A 22,138-nucleotide genomic window follows, 5' to 3' on the forward strand; every position below is an offset into this window, starting at 1 on the left:
GGTTGCTATCGAGTTGATGTTTTTCGCTATAGAATCGTTTCACTCGCGGCCCTGCCGGCAACGGATTGCAAACTGTGCGCATCAAAGTCGATTGTTCGAGCGCAACAACGGCTGTAGATAATAAGAATGTAAGGAATGCTTATCAAGTAAACTTTTGGTGGGAAAACCGATATGGGTTCCTCGCTGCTGCTCCAAAGGCCAAGTTCAAGTTGATAGTTGTCTGCTAACGCAAATGAAAGGGTCGGAAAAAGAAGAACAGTCTAAGATTATGTTCCATCGTTGCATGTTTTGAAGTTATTGTACCGAAAAAAATTCAATTACTTCGCTGGTCTTTTGTTACAATACACATTGCTGCGGTTGGTAGTAATTCCGCCTAAGTTAATTGAGCAAATCCCTAGAAACGAGTTTGACTTTGCACGGACCGTTTGTTGGTCAACATTGTTAGGGTCCGAGCCAGACTTTGAAGAGCCCCTTTTCAATCTTTAAAGAAAGGCGAGAAATGGCCTGAGTGACCCAGCTTTTACGTTACTATAGACGAGCTACGTTAGGCCAGGTTACTACAAATAACTTGCTTTTTGCTTGGTACTTATAATAATTCTTTGACGGTAAAAAAACGCTTACAAAACGTTCTGAAAACAGTGATTCTAATTTACGTGATCAGTTAAGGAAATGAAAGGCTCTTTCCTATTAAATTGTTGTTAATAAGGCCGGATACTGTGAAAATTAAACATGCCATAGAAGTTAGAAAAAGTAACAATGAATGTTTTCGTAAAGCTCCGAGGAAATAATATTGTGTATTTTTCTGGTAAAATAAAACTTAAATATTGCAGTTCAATAAGAAATACTATTTTAAAGTATTTTAGGCGCTTTGAGACTCTAAATAAATGAAGTTATAGAAATTGACATATTTGTTTCTCTAAGTTTGAAAAAAGATACAACATCTCTTGAAAGGCTTTTTCAGTTTCAATTCTGCTCTAGGGCGAATGTTTGTCACAGGAGAACAAGGGAAACTTTACGACAGAACGAGAATTAATTTCAAACAGCAAAAGGCTCAAAATCGAATCTTGGGATACACCAAAAATAAAATAAAAATAGCCTGCGTGAAAAGTGAGTATTTTGTATGCCATGCTAGACTCCCTTGCCTTTTGGTTGATTATTAGCCACATGTGTAAATTTCAGCATAGTTTCCAATCAATTTACAAATCCAAAATGGGTGAAAGTCCTCCAAACATGGCAGGACATTTATAACATACCTGTCGTCTACTAAAAACGAAGAAGACGACATCTAACAGACTTTTTATCCAAGGAAGTGAAAACAGATGATATTCCTAGACCTTCACCAAATAAGATTGATGAGTGAAAGAGCTTGGCAGTAGTTATGCCAATTTGTCTAAAGTGCAGAGATAAACACCCCATATACTACGTAGCAATTACGAAAAAATTCCATGTGAAACTGTCTTTTTCTGCGTAACAGATTGACTTCAGTGTATCAATTTGGGTAACATTTACCTCTGAGTGTGCGATTGAGTTCAAGTCCTTTTTGTCCTTTCATTCTCAAGTTTCCGTTTAATATCTTTATACTTCAAAACATCATTCGTTGTTACTGACGGTACAAGTTCTTTGATTGCATTCTCGAAATCACACATCTTAATCAAAATGCCACTTTCTTTCTTATTCTGACACGATTCCATATCAACACATCTTTTGATACCATTAAGAAACGCATCAGCACACAAAGCGTAAAAGTCTGCACCTGTTAGGTATAAAGGAAGGGCATATTCAATTACGTCTAAATCCACATCTGGGCATAATTGCATTTTGTCCGTGTATGACTTTATGATATTTAATCTGTCTGCTTTAGTTTCTGGGAAACCCACATAGACCATTTTGTCAAATCGACCTGGACGCAAAAGTGAGTTATCAAGCAGATCTGGGCGATTAGTTGCACCAATTACAAACAAATCGTGAGAAGTCTGTAGACCATCAAGTTCTGCCAGCAGCTGAGAAACGATTCTGTCCATAACTCCACCAGAATCTCCACTTCTCCCTCGATTCGGCGCAATAGAATCCAACTCATCAAAAAATATTATACAAGGAGCAGATTCTCTTGCCTTTAGAAACATGTCTCTGACATTTTGCTCACTCTGGCCAACATACATATTTATAAGCTCTGGTCCTTTAACACTGAAGAAATTCAAACCAAATTCCGTTGCAACAGCTTTTGCTAAGAGCGTCTTACCGCAGCCAGGAGGTCCATAGAGAAGAATACCCGACCTTCGAAGCCCTTTAGACATTAACTCCGGGTACTGTAATGGCAACTTAATGGTTTCAAGTATATCTTCTTTAACATCAGCCAGACCGCCAATATCATTCCAATGAACCTGTGGAATGTCAGGTATACCTAGAGTATCTTTATATTCTAAATGAATCTTGCTAAGGGCCTCGTCAAAATCTTCTTGCTTTATTTGGCACATATTCCTGGTAGGTTCATCATGAGCTCGTGCAATGGTATTGTTTATTGCTCGGTGAACCAATGTACAGAAATCTCCTAACACCATGCCCGCTGTCTTTTTGCAAATGTTTTCAATAGACAACTCCAAGTTACAATCCTCTGGCAAAAGTGCATTTATAACGTTGGATCTAATTTTCTCATCAAAAGGTTCAATCTGAATTTCATATGTAAATAAACGAGTGATAGTGGAGCTCATTTGGTCATAGCAATTTGTTGTCGCAATGACAACTACCGTATCTTTTACACTAATTGCTTTTAAACACTTTTGAAGGCAATGAACAAGCCTGGGCTCACCATCCTCATCATCATCGCCTTTATAAAACGCATGGACGTTACAAAGCAGCAACAAGCAAGGTGAGAAATACGCTGCCTTCTGAAACACCCCTTGAATTCGCTGCTCCACGGCCGCCAATGACTCGCCATTTAAAAAGTGACAATTTACCGGATAAAAATGTGCCTTAAAAAAGCTGGCTATCATTTGCGCAATCAATTGTTTCCCTGCAGCGGGTGGACCATGAAGTAGAATAGGTACATCAACAGATGGAATGTCTTTACTAAAAACAGGTTTTAACAGATCAGTCAATTCAAGAAACTGGTTTTGAAGTGCGGTTTTTAGAGCATTTGTGAAAAATTTAAACTTTCGTGAACGTTTTACATCATATGGAACATGGCTATTGTCACTTCCTTTCAAAAACAGCGATGAGATACCATCTTCCACCCAAGCAACACTAACTTTTTCTCCTATATTTTGCAATTCCAAAACTTTGAACCATACAAATTTAGGACTTTCCTCTAAAGCTTTGTATGGCTCACAACAGACCCCAAATATTTGATTAGAAGACAGCAACTTTCTTTCCTTGAAATGGTTGATTAATAAACTTTCAAGATTAAGCTCCAACTCATCTTCAACTGGCGATCTAACTGCAGAAATAACACATTTACTTGCAATAGTTGGTTCATAAAAGGAATCTTTGAGTTGTTCTAAAAATAACTGAACTTGCTTGCCCTCTTGGAACTTATTGAATGTTGCAACATCTGAAAAGATATTAAAAGCAGCCTCTTCAGAAATATAAACAATGTCTTTCTCAACACTGGTATCACAATTGTTCCAAGATGTTTCATATGAAATGAAGCTCAGAATGACATAGTGATGGCTTTGAAAAATTTCTTCATATCCAAGTTTTGTGGTCCTGTTTGGAAACATATACACATGCATCCAAGTATTATTTAAGATGTCAAGTTTGATCAGTGTGCTAGGTGACACCACTGCTTCATATGGTTTTATGTCAAATGTGGCTTTCAGAGCATTGACAGTTGTCTTCAAATTGCATCTTTTAGACTGTACATCCATCTCTGTTGTTGTTTTTTCGTCAAGCGAACTGAAGGAAAGCAATAGAGAAAAGGTGAAGATAAGCCTGGACAATTATTGTGACCATATATAATTGATTTAAGAACAAAAACTGAAGCCTGACAATGGACACATTATTGGAAACAAGCAAACAGGCTGGCCTGATTATGTGTTATATTTTTTTCTTGAAATGCCTAAATGATATCACAAAATACTTTTGTGATAGGGGAGTGTTTTGTTTTTTTTATGTTACAAGGGACATGCTGTTTTACACTGTCCCCCCAATCTTTGGGCTGTGCATCCTACATAGCCAGACAGTACCCAAACATCCACATAAAGCAAACTATCAATCTCACAACAAAGATCTGCAATCATAAAAAACTATTTTAAACTCCAAATCTCTTCCTGCATTTCAGATTCTATTCTAGGTTTGCGCTGGCCTTGAACTCCATCCTAGTCATCCCAGGCTGGAACTGCACTGCATAGTGTGATAAATAGATCCTAGTTCTAAGTATACACTTGATAATCAAGTTGGAGCTGAGGGTTATATATAATACCAACTTCTTAGCACTTTCAAATAATGTTTAGGAAGTCCATTCTCCATTAAAGACTTTCTCAGAACTGTCATTTAATAAATTGGATATAATATATATATAACCTTATTTTACCTTTTAACACAAATTTCATAGAGTTTAGCCCTACTTTACAAGTACTACAAAAAGGCCCCTAATTTCCCCAACTTTATCAATAATTGGATCGGTAAACTTGGCTCTTGTAATTGCGTGACAACTAGCTTTACCTTACACATAGATTTCTAAGCATTGACAATGGTTTTGGTATGCTAGGAGCTGCTTTCATTCAAAAACATAGTTAGCCCAATCATTACATGCCATTAAGGCTCTTTACTTCCTATATATGCAAGAGATTTGAAAATACACTCCAAAAAGAAATTTACAAGAATGAAATCATGGACTCACTCTTAAATCTTTTTTATCATTTGACAATTTTTTAGCTTGTTGAAGCAAGGTAGAAGTAACCTTGTAAAATATTGCTTGCGGAAGTCACATGCAGATAAGAGGTAAGAGAAAAGGCCTCCACTTCTATCATCTAAACTTTGTACTGAAGTATATGGAGACTGTCTCTACAGCCTAATTTTACAGCAAAATTTGGCAAAAAACTGAAATCCAAGAATGAGCTTTGATGCATTGAGTACATTCGATTTATGGAAGAGAAAATAAATCCTATCAGCTATATGGTGCAGAGCAAAATATGGATTGAAATTTGAATATTATGTAATATCCAAATTAATAAACTTTTCATTTTCCTTATAGCAAAACTTAGAGTTGGATTTTGTCCTCAACATGTGCATCAATTGAGCAAAAACTTTAATTGTTCATGTTCTATAGTTCCCTGTATATCAAACATTGGAAATGAGAATAATGGACATTTCTGTCTCCAGGAAATACCTTCTTTTTTAACAATGCTCAGAGAATCCCTTTCAGCTTTGGACAAAGGGGCACTTAGTAACCAATTGTTGTTTGGCATTGAGGAATCAAACCTTGTCCCTAGGCCGGATAGCTTTGGCAGACTCAATAATAAATGAAACAGCTATTTAATATTCTGTGTCTGGGACTTGGGATTCTTATTTAGAGACTCTAGTATTTTTCTCTATTGCATTGTTCAAGTTCATTTCTTTTTGTTACAACTTTCTTAAATTTCATATGGAATGACTCAAAATCAATTTTTCTTAGAAAATAAGTCATGGAATTTGTTATTGTCATCCATTGTAATGGCTTTTGCTTTCCCCACCATGGTGATACATGTAAAAAACAAAAATCTCTGTTTCAATAAGAACTGGGCTTTGTTGCTAGGTATAGAAGTAGATAAGACGATTCTGCCAATAATTTGGGTGTGCAATGCAATACTCTTTTCGCCAAAGACTGCATCAATTTGACATACAATCCACCACACCTCAACAATGAAGCCTTGGTATACATTGTTGAATTAATATTGATACTAATAAAATTGGGTGGGTAATATGTGAGACATCATCATGTCAACAAAGTAGCTTAGAATCTCATTAAAATGAAATGTTTTCACACTGCTGGAAATTCTAATTCCCTTTGCCAGGTTGTAAAACATGTATGATTTCGCTGTGGCATCACTGTGACCAACCAAAGCATTTGAGCTCTGGACTGCAGAGTACAGCAGTTTTCAACGTGATATCGGTTGTGCAAGAGCAAAATTTCAAGAAGCTCAAAGATATTGACAAAGATAAGAAAATTGACATGACTGACAGTTATTTTGTATATATCAAACAAACGCGCCATTTGACACACCCATGTAAGGCTCATATCTCAAAATGCCACACCCTTTACCAATGCGTTCCCTGCGCAATATTTTTTTCCTCAAATCCCGTACTGTGCATTTCTGCAAACTTTCATTAATCTGCACAGTTGCAACACGCACTTTCATGTGAATCCTGTGCACCGCCTCCCTACAAAGCTTACAAATGAAATTTTAAAAAATTAATCATGCAGCCTTTCAACTGCTATTTTGCAACATGGTTTGTTCACACACAAGCGTATGCAGCAGAAAATAATTCCCCACGCAAAAAAATACTTTGCACTCTCGATACTCTGCAGCAGGGCCGTAAATCTGTCATGTGAATTGGGGGGGTCAGTAGAGCGAATGAATATAAAGTATGCAGTGGGTCATGGCACCACAAGGGATTTATGGTATGTGTTATGGAAACAGTTGAGGGGCAAATTACTTTAAAAACAAAAGTCAATATTTTTGGATTTCTCAAGACTTTCTGCTCTATAGAAGGTATTTACAGATATTCCTTAGTACATTGACTTGTGTGTATGATTGGATGGATAGCATTTTTCAGAGACGGCCCGAAGAAATTGAACCTTGGGAGCTAAGAATCAAGTTTACTCTCGTAGGAGGACCCACCATGGTTGGGTCGGACGCGGAAGAAAATTTTTGAAATTTCACCTTCTAGAAAGGCTAAAAAAGCATCCCCCAGACTAAATTTAATAAAATACTAGAATCGCTCAGGATAGAAAGTTTGGCGTTTCTCAGAAGAACACAGATTATTGTTTATTGGGTGAAATTTTGGAGGGGAAGAGTCATGCTTAAACCTTAGAGACAGACTTTGGGGAAATATGGGACACTGTTGTATTGATTGGTAGAAATTTACTTTCTGAACAGAAATGTGCGTTTTCCTTATTTTGACTGATTTCAGTAGGCCATGTTTACACATCAAAAATGAATACATGATACAAAAAGTGATTTTCTAAATAAAAGAAAATAATGGACAAATAATAGAAATGTACGTAAATAAGTTAGTAAATAGGTCAAATAAAAAAACAGATTGCTCTCTTTTTATTTCATACTCTGTTTTCAAAAATAAAACGGTAGAAAACAGCAGAAAACGGTAAAAAACGGTAGAAAACGGTAAGTTTTTATATTGTAAAAATTATAAAAACCACTCTGCTTACAAAAATAACCTTAGTGGCTGAGGTTTGTTGCAATAACACAGAAAACGTAGTTTGGTTCTAACCCGGCTACCAGGGATTTTTTTCTTCCAAGAAAAATGATGGTAATTTCTCCAAAAAAATCGTTTTGCTCCAGATTTTTGGGGGGGTCCAGTCCCCCCCGTCCCCCCCCCCCCCGGGATTTACGGCCCTGCTCTGCAGTCTGGTTTGACTGCGAGCAACGATGCCCACATATACATAACTATAGTATGATATACAAGACTTCGTTGATTATGGGGTGCCAAGAGGTCCGAGTTGCGAGCACAAGAAGTCTAGCGTAGCTGCGCCAACCTGGCCCCGTAGATATTTTTTCGACATCGGATCTTGAGAGTTTATCTCCAAGTCCTTTAAGATAAAAAATTATCGAAAATCTTAAGAAGAGAGTAATATACCTCACGTAGTCATACTATTTAATCCAGTGTTCAATTATATAATTATACCATTCTTCTAAATTGGTGTGCCAATGCAGTTACTGATGCCAGTCACTTAGATCATTGGTGCCAGTGCCAGTACCACTGCCAGCGCCATTTTGAAACACATTAAAAGAGGCTAATCGCGAGAACGAGATTTTATCGGAGATCCATTTGCTGGAGGTAAAAATGGCGTCAGTGATCTCTTCGCTTAGTAGAGGTATCGGGCGACTGCCGCCAATAAGCGCTTGTTTTCGAAATGTTCTCCCTTTGGTTTCCTCAAGGTATAACTGCTGTACTTAATTTTATTTTCATCAACTTATTACACCTAACGATAGACATAAGTCTTGCATTGCACGGAGTGCCTGGTATGGTAGCAAGATTTGAATCAATTTTTGTTTTCCTAACAATTGTTAGCCCTTCTCAAAACTTAAAATGTAATAATTCATTTCAGTTTTAGCTCCCTTAATTATTGCTTCATCCCACTGTATTGTTTATATTAAGATAAGATAGAATCACTTTGCAATTACAAGGAATTATGGTTGTTATTATGTAACATCAAAATTGTTCACCCTTTTATTGCTCTTGTGAATTAACAGATCAATTACCCAAGTTCCCAAAGAAGAAGTGCTGAAGCAAATTGAGAAGCCAAAGTACCCTGGTGAACTTGGGGAATATACAGGTGCTGTGTACTACCCAGATGAAGTTACCTCAAAATGGGATGATGAAGGTAATCCTATGTGCACAACCAGTCTACACTACCAGGACAAAAGTATTGCAACACCCAAATGAAAATGGCATCCATACAAAAAATATGCAAAATTGCAAACTTATGTGAGAAAATACCTAAGAGAAAATAATCATGCTAAACTCTTTAAATTAAATTAAGTCGAATTCTTTAAATTTATTGAGGGTTTCAAAATACTTAGAATTACAACATTAACATAACCAACTTCTTTAGCCCTGAAATTTTTCAACTCAACTTGGGTAATTCTTTGGGTACAGTTAGGCCCATATAAATTGATAAATCATCAAGTAGCAGTATGTGAGAATGATACAAAACAGTCTCTTTGGTGGAATCAAATCAATGCTAGGGAAATGAGGAAAGCGGCCCTTTTCATAAAAAGCAATACATCTCCTTTACAAGGCCATTTTTACTCAAGTTTACCTGAAAAGCTGCCATTGTATCTATATTGGGTGCACAAGTATGGGACAATTTGTTTTACTTTGTCCTTATTTTATTGTTTGGGCTTATGTTGATTTTTCTACTAAAAAGACCATTCAAGAATGCTGTATATATTTTCTTTTGATGTTTTGAGTTACTTTGACTCATATTTTTTCACTTTGCCTATCGTGTTTGTTGTGCTGTTATTGAATAGTTGCCTGATGATCGCAATAAGCATGGAACTTGGAGTAGCAACTTAAAACAGTCCTGTTATATAAACAAAGTAGCATGTACTGCTCTGCCTAAAAGGTATCAAACACTTTATGATAAAAGGGTAAACAATAATTTTCATTATTGAACTTGTCATATAAGAATGCTTTCTATATTCTACTTGTTTTGCATTCTTGGAATTTGGCCTTGCTATTGGGTTGTTAGAGTCAAATTAAAGTGCAGATTCAATTATACACTTATACAATAGGTCAAAGCCATTATATATATATAGATATACTCCAACTGGAAAGTTCCCAAGGCATAACTTGTGGTTTTATGTCACTTTTTCAGAGCTTGTTATTGAAAAAGGTGTCACAAACATCACATTAAACTTTGGACCACAGCACCCTGCTGCCCATGGTGTCCTTAGACTGGTCCTTGAGCTCAGTGGAGAGGTCAGTTATTGGTTTTTTTATTTAAGTCCTTAGAGTATAATATTTGGTACCTGGTCATCAGAATTATCTTAGCTAACTTTTTATATTTATCCTAAGTGATACAATTGATAATGTTTAAACTATAAAGAGTATTCTTGGGATGATCACCACATGTATATATTGTTACCATTAGATAATTTGTTCATAAATATTTTTTAGGTGGTAGAAAGAGCTGACCCACACATTGGCCTTCTTCACAGAGGAACAGAAAAGTTAATAGAGTACAAAACTTATCTCCAGGTGAGTTCTTCAGTATTCATGTACAGCCTTGTTGCATGTATATAGCCAAATATTTTGACAATTGAAAACTGAAAGAAGCAATTACCTAACATTTGTATGCTATGCTGCCAGTCTGATGCACACATTTTATTACTGACAGTGCAGCAGAGGCAATTGTAATGTGATTAAATTAAGGTTCCCAGAAATTAATGTTTGATTCAGCTAAGAAGTAATTTTGAAAAACTGGAGCTGAAAATTAATGAATGTTACAGAATTTCTGGTAACTATACTGTACCATGGAGAAATGTATTAAGGCTGACTATGTCATCAGAAAAAGCGAGCAAAAAGCAAATTTTAAACACCACAGCTCCTTTACAGCTGTTACAAATGCTGAGATATGTATTTCTGGGTCTTAAATTTAAATGTGAATGTAAACAGATCTTTTAGGAAATTTGAATACCATAAAAAGCATATACCTGCAATGGACATGGCATAAAGATACACATTGAAATAATTCTTCAGTGAAAATTACTGTTTATCAGTCTGTCACAAAGTGTTTGATGCAGTATAGGCAGAGCTGTACACACTGTTTTGTGTATTTTGGGAAACTTGGAGTAGCAACTTAGAACCATCCTTACTCCAAATGTATTTTTTTTGTGCAGGCTTAATTTCTTTATCCTGTGGCTTATCATGTATATAATTCACATGTTTACATGGTTGCTCAAAACTTATGTTTATTGAAGAATTTTTTGCCAAAAGCTACTAAGGTTGAAAACACACAAAAAATTTCAAGTCCTGCTTAGTGATTTAATGCTAAATTTTGTCAGAAAGTTGTTCTCTTCGCCCTTCCTTTGTACCCTGTTTATGCAAAGTTTCATAGGCTAAGTTTGTTTTTAATTTTCAGGCACTACCATATTTTGATAGACTTGATTATGTGTCAATGATGACAAATGAACAATGCTACTCCCTGGCCGTTGAGAAACTGCTAAACATACAGATTCCTGAGAGAGCAAAATGGATAAGAGGTACATACAGTAAAACTCTTTCTAAGTACCCCTATTTTTTCAATGTTTCTTATTTCCAAAGCTTTTATGTAGCCTATCTTGGCAGTTGGTAGATTTGTGGTCAAATGAGAAAATGGTTATGGAACAGCAACAGAAGCATGGAATCCTCATTATTTGCAAGAATTCTTCAAGATATAGCCATATTTATTGCTCGATGAAGCTCAAATCACTCAAACTCAACTGCTTTGCCACCCATTCATTGTTATATTGAGCTCAAAGCCAAAATGTTTTGAACAAACTATGAGGCTAAATACAGCATATTTCTCAGCTTACTTTGCCATTATTTTCACTGAATAGCAACGACAATTATTCATGAAAAGAGGTATTTTGATTGGTTGTAGTTCTGTCTAGGGTATTCATTGCCTATTCATGACAGGACTCCTTTCAACATGAAGTAGTTTGATCTTTGACATTAGCTTCACAGATTTCCCAGCCTTCAGGTGCTTCACAGCATTGACAATGTCTTATTTTCCCATTAATTTTGTGATTTTTTAACTTGTACCAATAGCAAAATAGTGAAGACAACAACAAAATTATTCATACTATTGTCATTTTTAAGTTATTACAATGTCACATAATATTGATGTTTTTATCTTAAAATCTCAGGGTATTAACTGATTACCTTGAAGACCCAGACCCTACATCACTGTTTGGAATAATACTCCTTACTATCTACTTATTTATTCTATCCAGTTTGAAGTTTAAGCCCAGGTGCAAGAAATCACTGATATACAATGAATCTCTTTATATATATTTTCTCATCATTTTATGATTGTTAAAGTTTTGCCAAATTCACTAGTAGCTTTAGTGGATCTCAAACGATATTTTTTATTTTAATTTTTCTATGATAATTTGTTTTTTTGTTTTAGTTTTATTTGGGGAAATAACAAGAATTTTAAATCACATTTTGGCTGTGACAACTCATGCAGTTGATGTTGGTGCATTCACTCCACTTTTCTGGTTGTTTGAAGAGAGAGAAAAGGTTTTAATTTTTTTATTTTTCTCACTGCTTAACAAACACAATATTATCAGCACCTGAAGTGCAATTGTCATTGTTGATTTTCCTCTTATATTTCCAGTAAACACATTCGCCATCAGCTAGATTGTCAATTTTTTTGAAGTTACACTTCTGCAAAGCATTAAACAGAGTTAGGCTAAAGGCCTTTTGAACTCAATTCTTTCTTTTAAGAATGTTGGTAGGCATTGTCTGTTTTTTTCTCTCTCTCTCTAAACGTGAAGCTTTTCCTTTTTTGTTAGCTTCAGCTTATGCATCAAGAAATGAACACCTCAAAATTATGCAAGAATATAAGTCTCTACTAACACTATTTTACGAAGATTCATTGTTTTAACCCATCCAAAAATTCCTGTTTCTTGTATTAAAAGTTTTCTTTGCTAATTAGCAACTCTACTCTCTATTTAGTTAATGGAATTCTATGAAAGAGTATCTGGTGCACGATTGCATGCTGCTTATGTACGACCTGGTGGTGTCTCACAGGTATCCTTTATGAGCTCTTTCTTATTGTTTATCATATGACACACAACCCTATTTTTTATACATATAGATTACTCTAATTGTTTATTGTAGGTTTTAATGGTAGCTTTCAGAAGAACAGAGGATTAAAGATATCAAATAGAATTGCATTTAATTGTAAAAGATCTTTAGCTAATAAACATTTATCATCATTAGACTATACAAAGACTAGTATCTGCAAAAAGTAGGATATGATTTTACTAACTATTTTTCCTTCAGGATTTACCACTTGGATTAATGGATGATATCTACGATTGGTTGTTAAAGTTTGGTCAAAGAATAGATGAAGTTGAAGAAGTAATGAATCTTGGTTCAAGTTGTATTCCTTCCATTTATCTCATGCCCTACCCACTTTTTAGGGCTTGTCTCTATCAAGATAAATATACACATATATATTTTGTCTCCATCAAATATTATTCAAAAAGGACTGAGCAGCGCTCAGGATCACTGAGCAAATTAAGTAGGGTTAGCAAACTTGCCAAACGTAACGAATTGAGCAATCACTTAAGTGGTCTACGTCACTGACCAGAACAGATGCCAATTTTAATGTTTGGTGCGCACTCAACAGTGTAACTCACAGTCCACACACAGTGTATTCAACAGAAAAACCTATCGTTCAATGAATATTAATCCGTAAATCATTTGCAGATGCTAACAGCAAACAGGATTTGGAAGCAAAGATTGGTTGACATCGGAATTGTCACAGCCGAAGAAGCTATGAATTATGGATTTTCGTAAGATTTTTATTCTTTTGGAGCTTCTTCAGACGTCTTTAAAAAATAAGGGAAAATTATTTTTTTGACTAGAAAAGGAACTACCAGCTAGGATTTTATGAAATCAAGATTGATTGTGCCTTTTTTAATCATTTGGAGTGGGGAAGGGGTCCCTAAAGCTTGCAACATTTTAAGCAAGGGATTTCAAGTATCTAAGTTTGCCCAAGTACTTTTAAGCGTTTTATGTAATTTGAAGCTTGAAAAGAATGAAAGACTACTGAAAACCTCTCGGTCTACAATTATTTTAAAAATTCTTACTTTCTTATCAGTTAATTCATCACAACTTGCTTTATTTTTAAAGGGGCATTTTGAAGTGGAGAGAAAATTTATTTAAACCCTATTTACCTATCAACTTAATAGTATCAAATGACCCATTTAGGTAAAGTGTGCTGCACAGATGCTGCCTTTAAAGCCTGACCTTCTCGTGAATAAAGAACGCAGTTTTCTGTATATTATAATTTTTGTCCAAATAATCATGTATTTCATATGAGATACTGTGCAGATGTCAACACGTGTTTTTTGAGCTTTTTTATTTCCATTTGATAATCACTATATGCTATTCATTGTTACAGCGGTGTGATGCTTCGTGGCTCAGGCATTAAATGGGACCTGAGAAAATCCCAACCATATGATGCATACGACCAAGTGGAGTTCGACGTACCGGTTGGAAAGCATGGCGATTGTTATGATAGGTTAGCTCTCTATTCTTTTTTTGTCAGATTTACACGAAAAAGTGTAGAAATAGTATCCATTCGAAGACAATACTTTCACGTTTAAGAAAAGCAATCTAAGTGGAAAAGCAAACTAAAAAAGTATTTTTTTATTATGTTTTAAGTTAGGTTTCCTCCTTTGATGCAATTTTTGAATTTGTTTTACAAAAGATTTATTTTCCTTGCATTTTTCTATAGTTTATTTTATTCTTAAAGGTTTGTTTATAAGATTTGAGTTGAAATGCCACCATCAGGTATTATAAAAAGTAATTAATTGTGAAAGTGCGTGTCTTTACAAATGTCTAATACCATAAAGCTAGACACGATTGGTCAAAAGTAGGCTCATTTTTACAATGGTGACTAGATGTTTTTTTGATCGACAGTAAATTCGTGAATTAGACTTGCTAAATTGATTAACGCACTCGTCCAAAAATCTTACAACTGAGACTGACGCTAGCCTATTGAAAACCCTTATCAGTAACTAAAGATAAAGCCTGGTCTAAATTTGCTTTCTGAGACCTTATGTTGACTTCCACCCAACGCCTTACTGTCCCTGGTTTTAAGCACAAAATGTACGAAATCGCATCATTCAACATGAGATTTGATGCAAAGTGAAATCGGACTAACGTAGTACTAGATGTTGCCCCTGTTATTTCTGTGGTGAACAAAATTTCAAATAGTGGAAAGCACTACAAGCAAACGTTCATGAAACCAAACCTCTATAAAGATATACAAAGTCTTTTCGACCCGCGGTACTTTCTTTTGTGGCTGTTGTCCTGGTAATTAGTAAATTAATTAACTTTTTCAAGGTGACAGCCTTGTTTATTCTTGATGCGGTTTTCAACAGGTATCTTTGTCGAGTTGAAGAAATGAGGCAGAGTATGAACATCATCCATCAGGTTTGTTCAGTTGAATTGAAACTTTGCTCATTACAAGTTCCCAATCGTGGAGAACAACATAAACACAAATGATCAACTTTCAGCTTTAAGCTTCACGACTGTAGAGAATCTTTTGTGACGTCACATCGTTTGCCTGCCCATTAGAACATGACACAACCCTATCCCTTTGAATCTATGTTTTTTATGCTGTCTTTTACTGTCATTAATCTCATCTTCTCGTAATATTACACGTAAATGTTTTAGAAGAACTTTTAAGCATTTGTAACAGGAACGCCAATTAAATATTACTTTATCTATTCAGCATCTTAATTTTTGACTCCAAAACTATATAGAATATAATTCCTTCAAGTACTTACTTTGAGATTGGTTCAAGGTACTTTGCTACTCCATCGCCTCCTCGAACTCTGTGTCTCAATATCTTTCAAATAAATGCAGTCCTAAAATAGAATTGCAACCAGATTCTTCCACAAATGACAATCTGCACCTTTTATTTTGAAATGCATTTAAATTATATACTCGATAAGAAAATTCTATTGAAACAGTCATAGTAGTACGCCAGATCAAATTCATCTATTTTGATAAATTTTTCTTTTACGCCTACATCCCCTATTCAATCCACTCTGCTACCCTTTTTTCGTGGTTTTTGGTCCCTCTTACCGTAAGCCACCCTGTAAGTAAGTGCAGCTAAATGCAAAATGCTAATCGATTCCTTTCTCTTTGACAGTGCCTTAACAAGATGCCAGAAGGACCAATCAAAGTTGACGATGCAAAAGTTTCCCCGCCAAAACGATCTGAGATGAAGGTAAGTTCCGTGTGTTGTAATATTCTCGTGCCATTTACGTAGACTTGAAAAATCGCAGTCCTGTATATTTCTATAGTCACAAATTGCCCCAATGTCATCTTCATTATTTATCACAGCCAGTGATGTCACAGCAATTAAATCGTAATCAATATGAATCCATTTAGTAATTTTTTCTTCTCTTTCTCCTCCACTGTCCGCCAAGGCTTGAAGTAGGAGAATTATAAACCTCGCCGTCTAGCTTATTTCCTTCTTTGTATTAATTTACCCTAATTAACTTTGATCATGGATGCTGACTTTTAACTTTCTCAGGGGATCGCTAAAGATGGAAGGAAATGAAATTGTTACAAGAAAAGTTTTATATCATCCTCAAAGAGATCTGGGGCCTACAACTTTGAAACGTCTTATTCATTATTTTGACCTTTGAACTGCTAGTTCTCATGTCTACAACTTTGAACCTTAATGCAGACCTTTGACCTTTGCTCTTATAATTCAGGACTCAATGGAAGCACTGATCCATCACTTCAAACTGTACACCGAAGGCTACAATGTGCCACCTGGTTGCACCTACAGTGCCATCGAAGCTCCAAAGGTTTATATTTCCCACTGTTTTCTAACATCCAAAAGCTTTCTCTGTACTTGTTTCTCTAGAAGTTGCAATAACTTAAGGTTAATAGGAGCTGATAGGACAAGAGGTTGACCTTTGTTAATCATTGAATGAAAATGTCTCTAAAATCTGTTGATTTTTATTAAGAAATTGAAGTTTGATTTATATAGTATAACGTTTGAAGTACGAAGTTTGGAGTCGATAAAATGTTGTCCACAAAGACAGTGAAAAATAGAAGTGAGATATGAAAAGAATTGGTCATCTTAACAGGAGGAAGGCTAGTAATGAGCTTTCTCAAGATTCTTTGTTTTTCCGGTTTCTGTAATACTGCAATGAGGAACGGCGCAGTATGATGGCAGAGAAGCTCCAAACAACGTCCAATGATTTGTAACATATAATTGTACAAATCCAATTCATTCCTTTGCTCTTTTCTACCAGCAAGTCACATCTTATTGCATCGGACTTTTTTTCTACTTTTCGTATAGTTCCCGTTTATCGTGTTTCTTTGCATTAGTCTCTGATAAAATAGCGATTAACCCTGGTTGACAGATATTTCTTGTTCTTTCTCGACATAAAGTCTGAAGCATTTCTTGAAGCCTTAGATTAGATTCATGTTTTCGCGGATGAAATGTGACTGGTTTCATAGCACTTTTTTCTTCTTTAGGGAGAGATGGCTGTTTATCTCGTATCTGATGGAACCAATAAACCCTATCGTTGCAAAATTAGAGCACCCGGTTTCTTTCATTTGGTAAATATCCAGATTTTTTAATGGCTTGATGAAATACACATTTATCATGCTAAGTCATGTATATATGAGAGTCATGTAAAGCTGCTTAAATGGATAATGATGCAAAAAAGGCTTTGTCTTCTCAAAACAAGGACAAGGTTTGTTCGTCATAGGGAAGCATTGCATATAGGGAAGCATTGGCATGTTCAGATTCCTACCTTTGCTGGTTCCTACCCTTGCCAGTTCCTGCCCTTGCCGGACTCTACTCCTGTCGTTTCCTGTCTATGTGGGTTCTCGTAGACTATTTTGTGACAGACAGGCATCCTTTAAAGTGAATGACCTGATTTGAAAACAGATATCTATAGCTGCTTCCTGTTGTGCCGGAAGTAGATTTGACCATTATCCATTTAATAGCGTTATTCAAATTACATATACAATCTTTCCCATGAGCCTGGATGGAAGTGAACTGCATATCTTCAAAGCATCGACCTTTAGCTCTGACCATTCACCTAAATTTGCGCTAGAAAAGATCACATGGAGATATGATCACCGAAAGATCACCTATGTTAGACGTTGCAAGAGAGCTTCAAATTTAAAGAGATTGATGAGTAACAACTGTAGAATAAATTCCAGATGTGTTTTGTGAAATTTCGCATATAATTTGATGTGTAGCAGCCTTGTCTCAGAGAATTTGATATATTGCTCCTTTTTAGGCGTCGCTTGATTTCATGTCAAAGGGTCACATGCTGGCAGATGTAGTGGCAATTATAGGTATGTTTCCCTTGCCATATTGTTTTGCATATATTTTGCAAGAGCCGTTACTGGGCTCCAATAAGAGTAGTTTTGGCACCACTTACGAATATCAAGGATACAAGTATATAATGAAAAGTGTTGGTTTTTATTGCTTTTTGCCAGGTCATTTCATTAATAGCAAATATATAAGTTACACAGATAATTACCAATTTGATTTTAAAGGAGGAGTTTGCCGTCTGGTCCCATTTGATAGTGATGAGTAATGTTTCATTGTAAATGTTTCTACAGGATAGAGTCTTATCTGTGTCAAAAGCACTTGAATCATTAAAAGTCCTGTTAAAGTAAACACATCTTGAATAGAGAATAGCTCAGAAAATGTTTCATTGAACAATTTTCCGGAAGGCAGCTCCAATTGTTGGGGATATCAATTGTTTCGACCAGTTATGCACAATCAAGGCAACCGTTGTTAGGAGTAGACATTTTAGGCCAATTTTGGTATGGGTAGGCCTAACCAAGTGATGTTATTTAGTAAATAATCGTGAATCAAAAGAAGTGTCGATTTTTATCTCGACACAACTATTCTCGGTATGCGAAAGGAAATGAAAATTTTTATCTGTTATTCCTTCCTTCATATATAGTGCCTTTAAAAATCAAGAGCTGAATGCTTTTTTGCTAACACGCTGCTGACACCCCTTGTTTGTGTTTTAGGAACACAAGATATCGTCTTTGGAGAAGTTGATCGCTGAGTCCCGCGCGATAAGATCATTGACTAGTTAGCTAGTTTGCCTGAGTATAATTTGTACATAAATTAAATCTACTCAAAGACCGTTTGATGACAGGAATTCTTACGACTTGTTTTGGAGTGGAATACTAACTATTTCTGAATTATTTTCTGAAAGTCAAACAGCATTTTAAAGTACCTTTTTGCGTTCGATCTTTATAGCTTATGATTATGCTCTCATTATATTGAGGTAGTGTTGTGCGAAGCCTTAAAAAACGTCAGAATACATCTTCTAATCATTTGTGAAAGGGTAATTGAAGCAATAATGATTTAAAAATTAGCCCATTGATTTTTAATACGGAACAGAAGTCACAATGGAAGTTATGGGCAAATATTGCTCCATCGGAAAAACATTGAAGAGATATCTCAGTGTCAGTCGTGAAGCTACCTTCCCACATCACTGAGAGCGAGTCGGGCCGTTGGTGCATTGGCTTATTCGCTCGACCTATCATACAACCTAAAGGAGGGAAAGGTTACTTAGGGACGTTACACAAATGCAAATGATTTAGAGGAAAGAATTAACAGGAAATGTCCCCCCCCCCCCCCCCCCCACACACACAAACACACATACACACACACACACACACACACACACACACAAATTAAACTTGTTTTCAAAAGGTATATTTGAGAACCTTCATGTTTTATATGCTTGTGGAAATTAAAGACGTCCACATTTCGAAACCTATCACAGCCCTTGCGGGCCCTGATATTCACAAAATTATCCTCACCTGGATGTAATGAAAAGTCGCTCCATATCGGCTAGATTCATGATTGCAATAGGGATGTACCGGATATCCGGTAGGCCGGATAATCCGGCGCCGGATTGCTGATTTTTTGAAAATCCGGTTCCGGCCGGATTTGTTTCCGAAATCCGGCCAGTTGCCGGATTTTCCAAAACTTTAATCAAAACTAAGAAAATTTGGAAAACCAAGTCAGACTCCCTTCATACACAGGCCTTGCTCTAAGTAAAATGAAGGTGCTCCATAAAAAGAGCCCCTTAGAAACTCTAGGCGCTCTATTTCGCACCTCTAAGTAAATGTCCTTGAGAGCATCCTTCGAGAGCTTTAGGAGATCGAGAGCTTCAAATCGAAAGCTTCGGAAGAATGTTAAATATGAAATTTAACGGTGATACCACAAAGCACCATAATATGAAATAACAAAATATGCAACAAACACTATATTAATATAAATATAGAAATATAATAAAACAAAGTCGCAAAATTGTTCAGATTTGTCTAGATATGTAAGTTGCCATCATTCGATGAGCTTTTATCAGTGTCAGTATCACTACTGTTATGTTTAGCTTCACATATTGCTTCATCAAAACGCATGGCTTTAAATCGAACTTTAACTTTGTAACTTTGTTGGACGGAAACGTGATCGCTGATTTGCAGAGGCGATTTTAAGTTATTAAAAAAACAGAAAGTAATATATACTTCAATAGAAGATTAACGCTTGCTCGAAAGTCAAATAAATCTGCCGGAGAATACGCTTACGTTTGATGGCTTGTACCCTTGATGGTTATTAGAGGGTTTTCAGATTAAAAATGATATCGAAAACCCAACGTCGAATTTGCTGAATTTTTTCTCAAGGGGTAATCTTACGCAAATCATAATATTGCGGTCTGTTGGGAAGATTGTTTATGCTTGATCAAGTTGATTTAACAAATTCCAAAAATTTATTTTGCTCCGCGTTAATATTGTTTTTACGTTCTGAGGGGCTCTATAAATCGCTCTCCAAGGCTCTTTTTGGGTGCGCTCTAGGCGCGCGCGCTCGATCGAGCGCCTTTTCCGGGCAAGGCCTGCATACAGTGATTAAAAATGGATTTTCCAGAACTAAACAATATCGATGATAAAACAAGCGCCTTGAAAACAGATTTGAAATGAAAGTGCTCGTCATCACGAAACAGGAAGACTGGATGATATAATTCACAAATTTGGTCCAGGGTTGCCAGATCGGCTTTTTAGGCCAAATTTTTCATTTTTGGTTTTTAGATTTAGATTGCCTGGAAAAATTTGACCTTGTTGGCCTTTTCAGCAGACGTCTAACATTAATAAGTAATTACTACATTCATAGAATAGGTAGTAGTTAACTACAAAGTGTTAACCAAATTTCAAATTTTATCACCTAACCTAAATATTATCTTGATATTAGCAAAGGGTTTTGGAAAAAAGTAAGATTCTTATCAAAGTTAAGAAATTATCTAACAGGCACAAGCGTAGAAATATAACCAGTGCCTGCTCGATGGATTCTTGAGAGAGTTTTTGATTTGGCCTTTTTATGAGCATTTTGGCTTAAATTGCTCACCAGTCTAGCCTTCGTTTGTAAATTCAATCTGGCAACCCTGAATAGGTCTCTTTGATCTTCTCGCTATACATTTTTTCGCAAAGTGGCTCAAAACTTTTTATTACTTAAAATTCTATAAATGGTCAGATTATCCGGTAGAATCCGGCCGGATATTCCACGAAGAAATCCGGTAAATCCGGTTCCGGCCGGATTCTGAAAATCCTGATCCGGTACACCCCTAGATTGCAATATACAAATTTTCAAATTGTGCGACTTAGCAATATGTCTTCATCTTTAAGTAATGTATAAAACTAAACTTAATCGATATAAATCTCGATCAGAACACTGTGGGAGGTTCTCTTGATCGAGGTTGGGGTTGTTTTTTCCAATACCATCCAGAGGCCTTGCACAAAGGGTCAGCCGCTAAGGCTCTTAGTTTTCATTAACAAACTTCCGATATAATTGTCGATATTTTAAGTTGGAAATCAAAATCATTTTGGGAGGCGCAGCAGTATAGTTGAAATGCAAAATGAGAAATATTTTGGCAGTTCAAGAGAAGAGTACAACAACCGGTGACAGTTTTTGCAGTATTTCTAATTTGGCGGTTTCATTTGGCTACCTGAACTATTTCGATCTTAGTAGCAATGAAGTATTGAAGGATCAGAATTCTTTATTTTCACCTGAGATCGCAAACTCTTTTAGCAAGATTTCCAGAAAGATGAAAGGTATGATGTCCATCGAAGTACCTGACAGACCAAAACTACTTTGACTTGAGCAAAATCTCAAAACCATGAATGTATTTGATGACTAAAAATACACTTACCGGGAGTTGATAATGCACAAATGAAAAGCACCAAAGCATTAACGAATTCTGCTTCATTTTCAGTAGTCCTAAGCCTAGCGACAAAGTCATATCGAGTTCAGGTTCGAGAGAACAAACTGTACGTAATTTCAACATAAGTGAGCTCGTAATTCTAACGTTTGTCCCTTGGGTATATGTCAATAAAGAAAAGGAGTTTAAAAATCCCCAGACACTGCGCAAATCGTGCATTCTATAAATTTCCATTGTCATTGAAAAATCAAACTGCCGATAGGTTTATGAAGAAAAAAGACGGAAGAAGCTTGGGTCGTGAGGCTGTGCAAAACAAGTCATTGCACGATGGACTTTGCTTGCAAATAAGTGGCCTTTACGTCTCACTGGATTTTGGGCTTTGTGAGAACTTAGTTGACCAAATACAAATTCTTTGTTTTATTTATTCGCAGTTATCATATTTTTAATAGAATTCTTATGACAGTGGGGACTCA

At 35.9% G+C, this 22,138-nt stretch overlaps 2 protein-coding genes across 2 annotated transcripts; one reads left to right on the forward strand and one right to left on the reverse strand.

The window, feature by feature from the left end:
• Window positions 1-1,529: 1,529 nt before the first annotated feature.
• LOC135684942 (peroxisomal ATPase PEX6) lies at window positions 1,530-7,940 on the reverse strand. Its single transcript, XM_065200652.2, has 2 exons — window positions 7,795-7,940; window positions 1,530-3,891 (listed from the first exon to the last, which is right to left on the reverse strand). Exon 2 carries the CDS (start codon window positions 3,861-3,863, stop codon window positions 1,530-1,532), a length of 2,334 nt encoding a protein of 777 aa, XP_065056724.2. The 5' UTR covers window positions 3,864-3,891; window positions 7,795-7,940.
• LOC135684944 (NADH-ubiquinone oxidoreductase 49 kDa subunit) lies at window positions 7,940-18,672 on the forward strand. The gene is made up of 16 exons (XM_065200654.2): window positions 7,940-8,096; window positions 8,412-8,542; window positions 9,539-9,642; window positions 9,841-9,921; window positions 10,805-10,925; window positions 11,834-11,946; window positions 12,385-12,459; window positions 12,715-12,792; window positions 13,144-13,229; window positions 13,841-13,960; window positions 14,826-14,877; window positions 15,602-15,679; window positions 16,173-16,268; window positions 16,948-17,031; window positions 17,724-17,781; window positions 18,472-18,672. The coding sequence occupies exons 1-16, from the start codon at window positions 8,002-8,004 to the stop codon at window positions 18,507-18,509; spliced, it is 1,410 nt and encodes a 469-aa protein (XP_065056726.2). The 5' UTR covers window positions 7,940-8,001; the 3' UTR covers window positions 18,510-18,672.
• Window positions 18,673-22,138: the final 3,466 nt, after the last annotated feature.

The sequence above is a fragment of the Rhopilema esculentum genome, chromosome 21 (assembly GCF_057945365.1).
Source record: "Rhopilema esculentum isolate cy_ngs chromosome 21, ASM5794536v1, whole genome shotgun sequence".
NCBI classification, from domain to species: domain Eukaryota; kingdom Metazoa; phylum Cnidaria; class Scyphozoa; order Rhizostomeae; family Rhizostomatidae; genus Rhopilema; species Rhopilema esculentum.

What these genes read in the sequence shown, in the direction of transcription:
- LOC135684942 (XM_065200652.2), bottom strand. Translation starts at nt 3,863, where the DNA reads ATGGATGTACAGTCTAAAAGATGCAATTTGAAGACAACTGTCAATGCT.
- LOC135684944 (XM_065200654.2), top strand. Translation starts at nt 8,002, where the DNA reads ATGGCGTCAGTGATCTCTTCGCTTAGTAGAGGTATCGGGCGACTGCCG. An exon ending in GAGAGCAAAATGGATAAGAG is followed by an intron (nt 10,926 to 11,833) that starts GTACATACAGTA and finishes TTTTTGTTTTAG; the next exon opens with TTTTATTTGGGGAAATAACA. An exon ending in CATGGCGATTGTTATGATAG is followed by an intron (nt 13,961 to 14,825) that starts GTTAGCTCTCTA and finishes GGTTTTCAACAG; the next exon opens with GTATCTTTGTCGAGTTGAAG.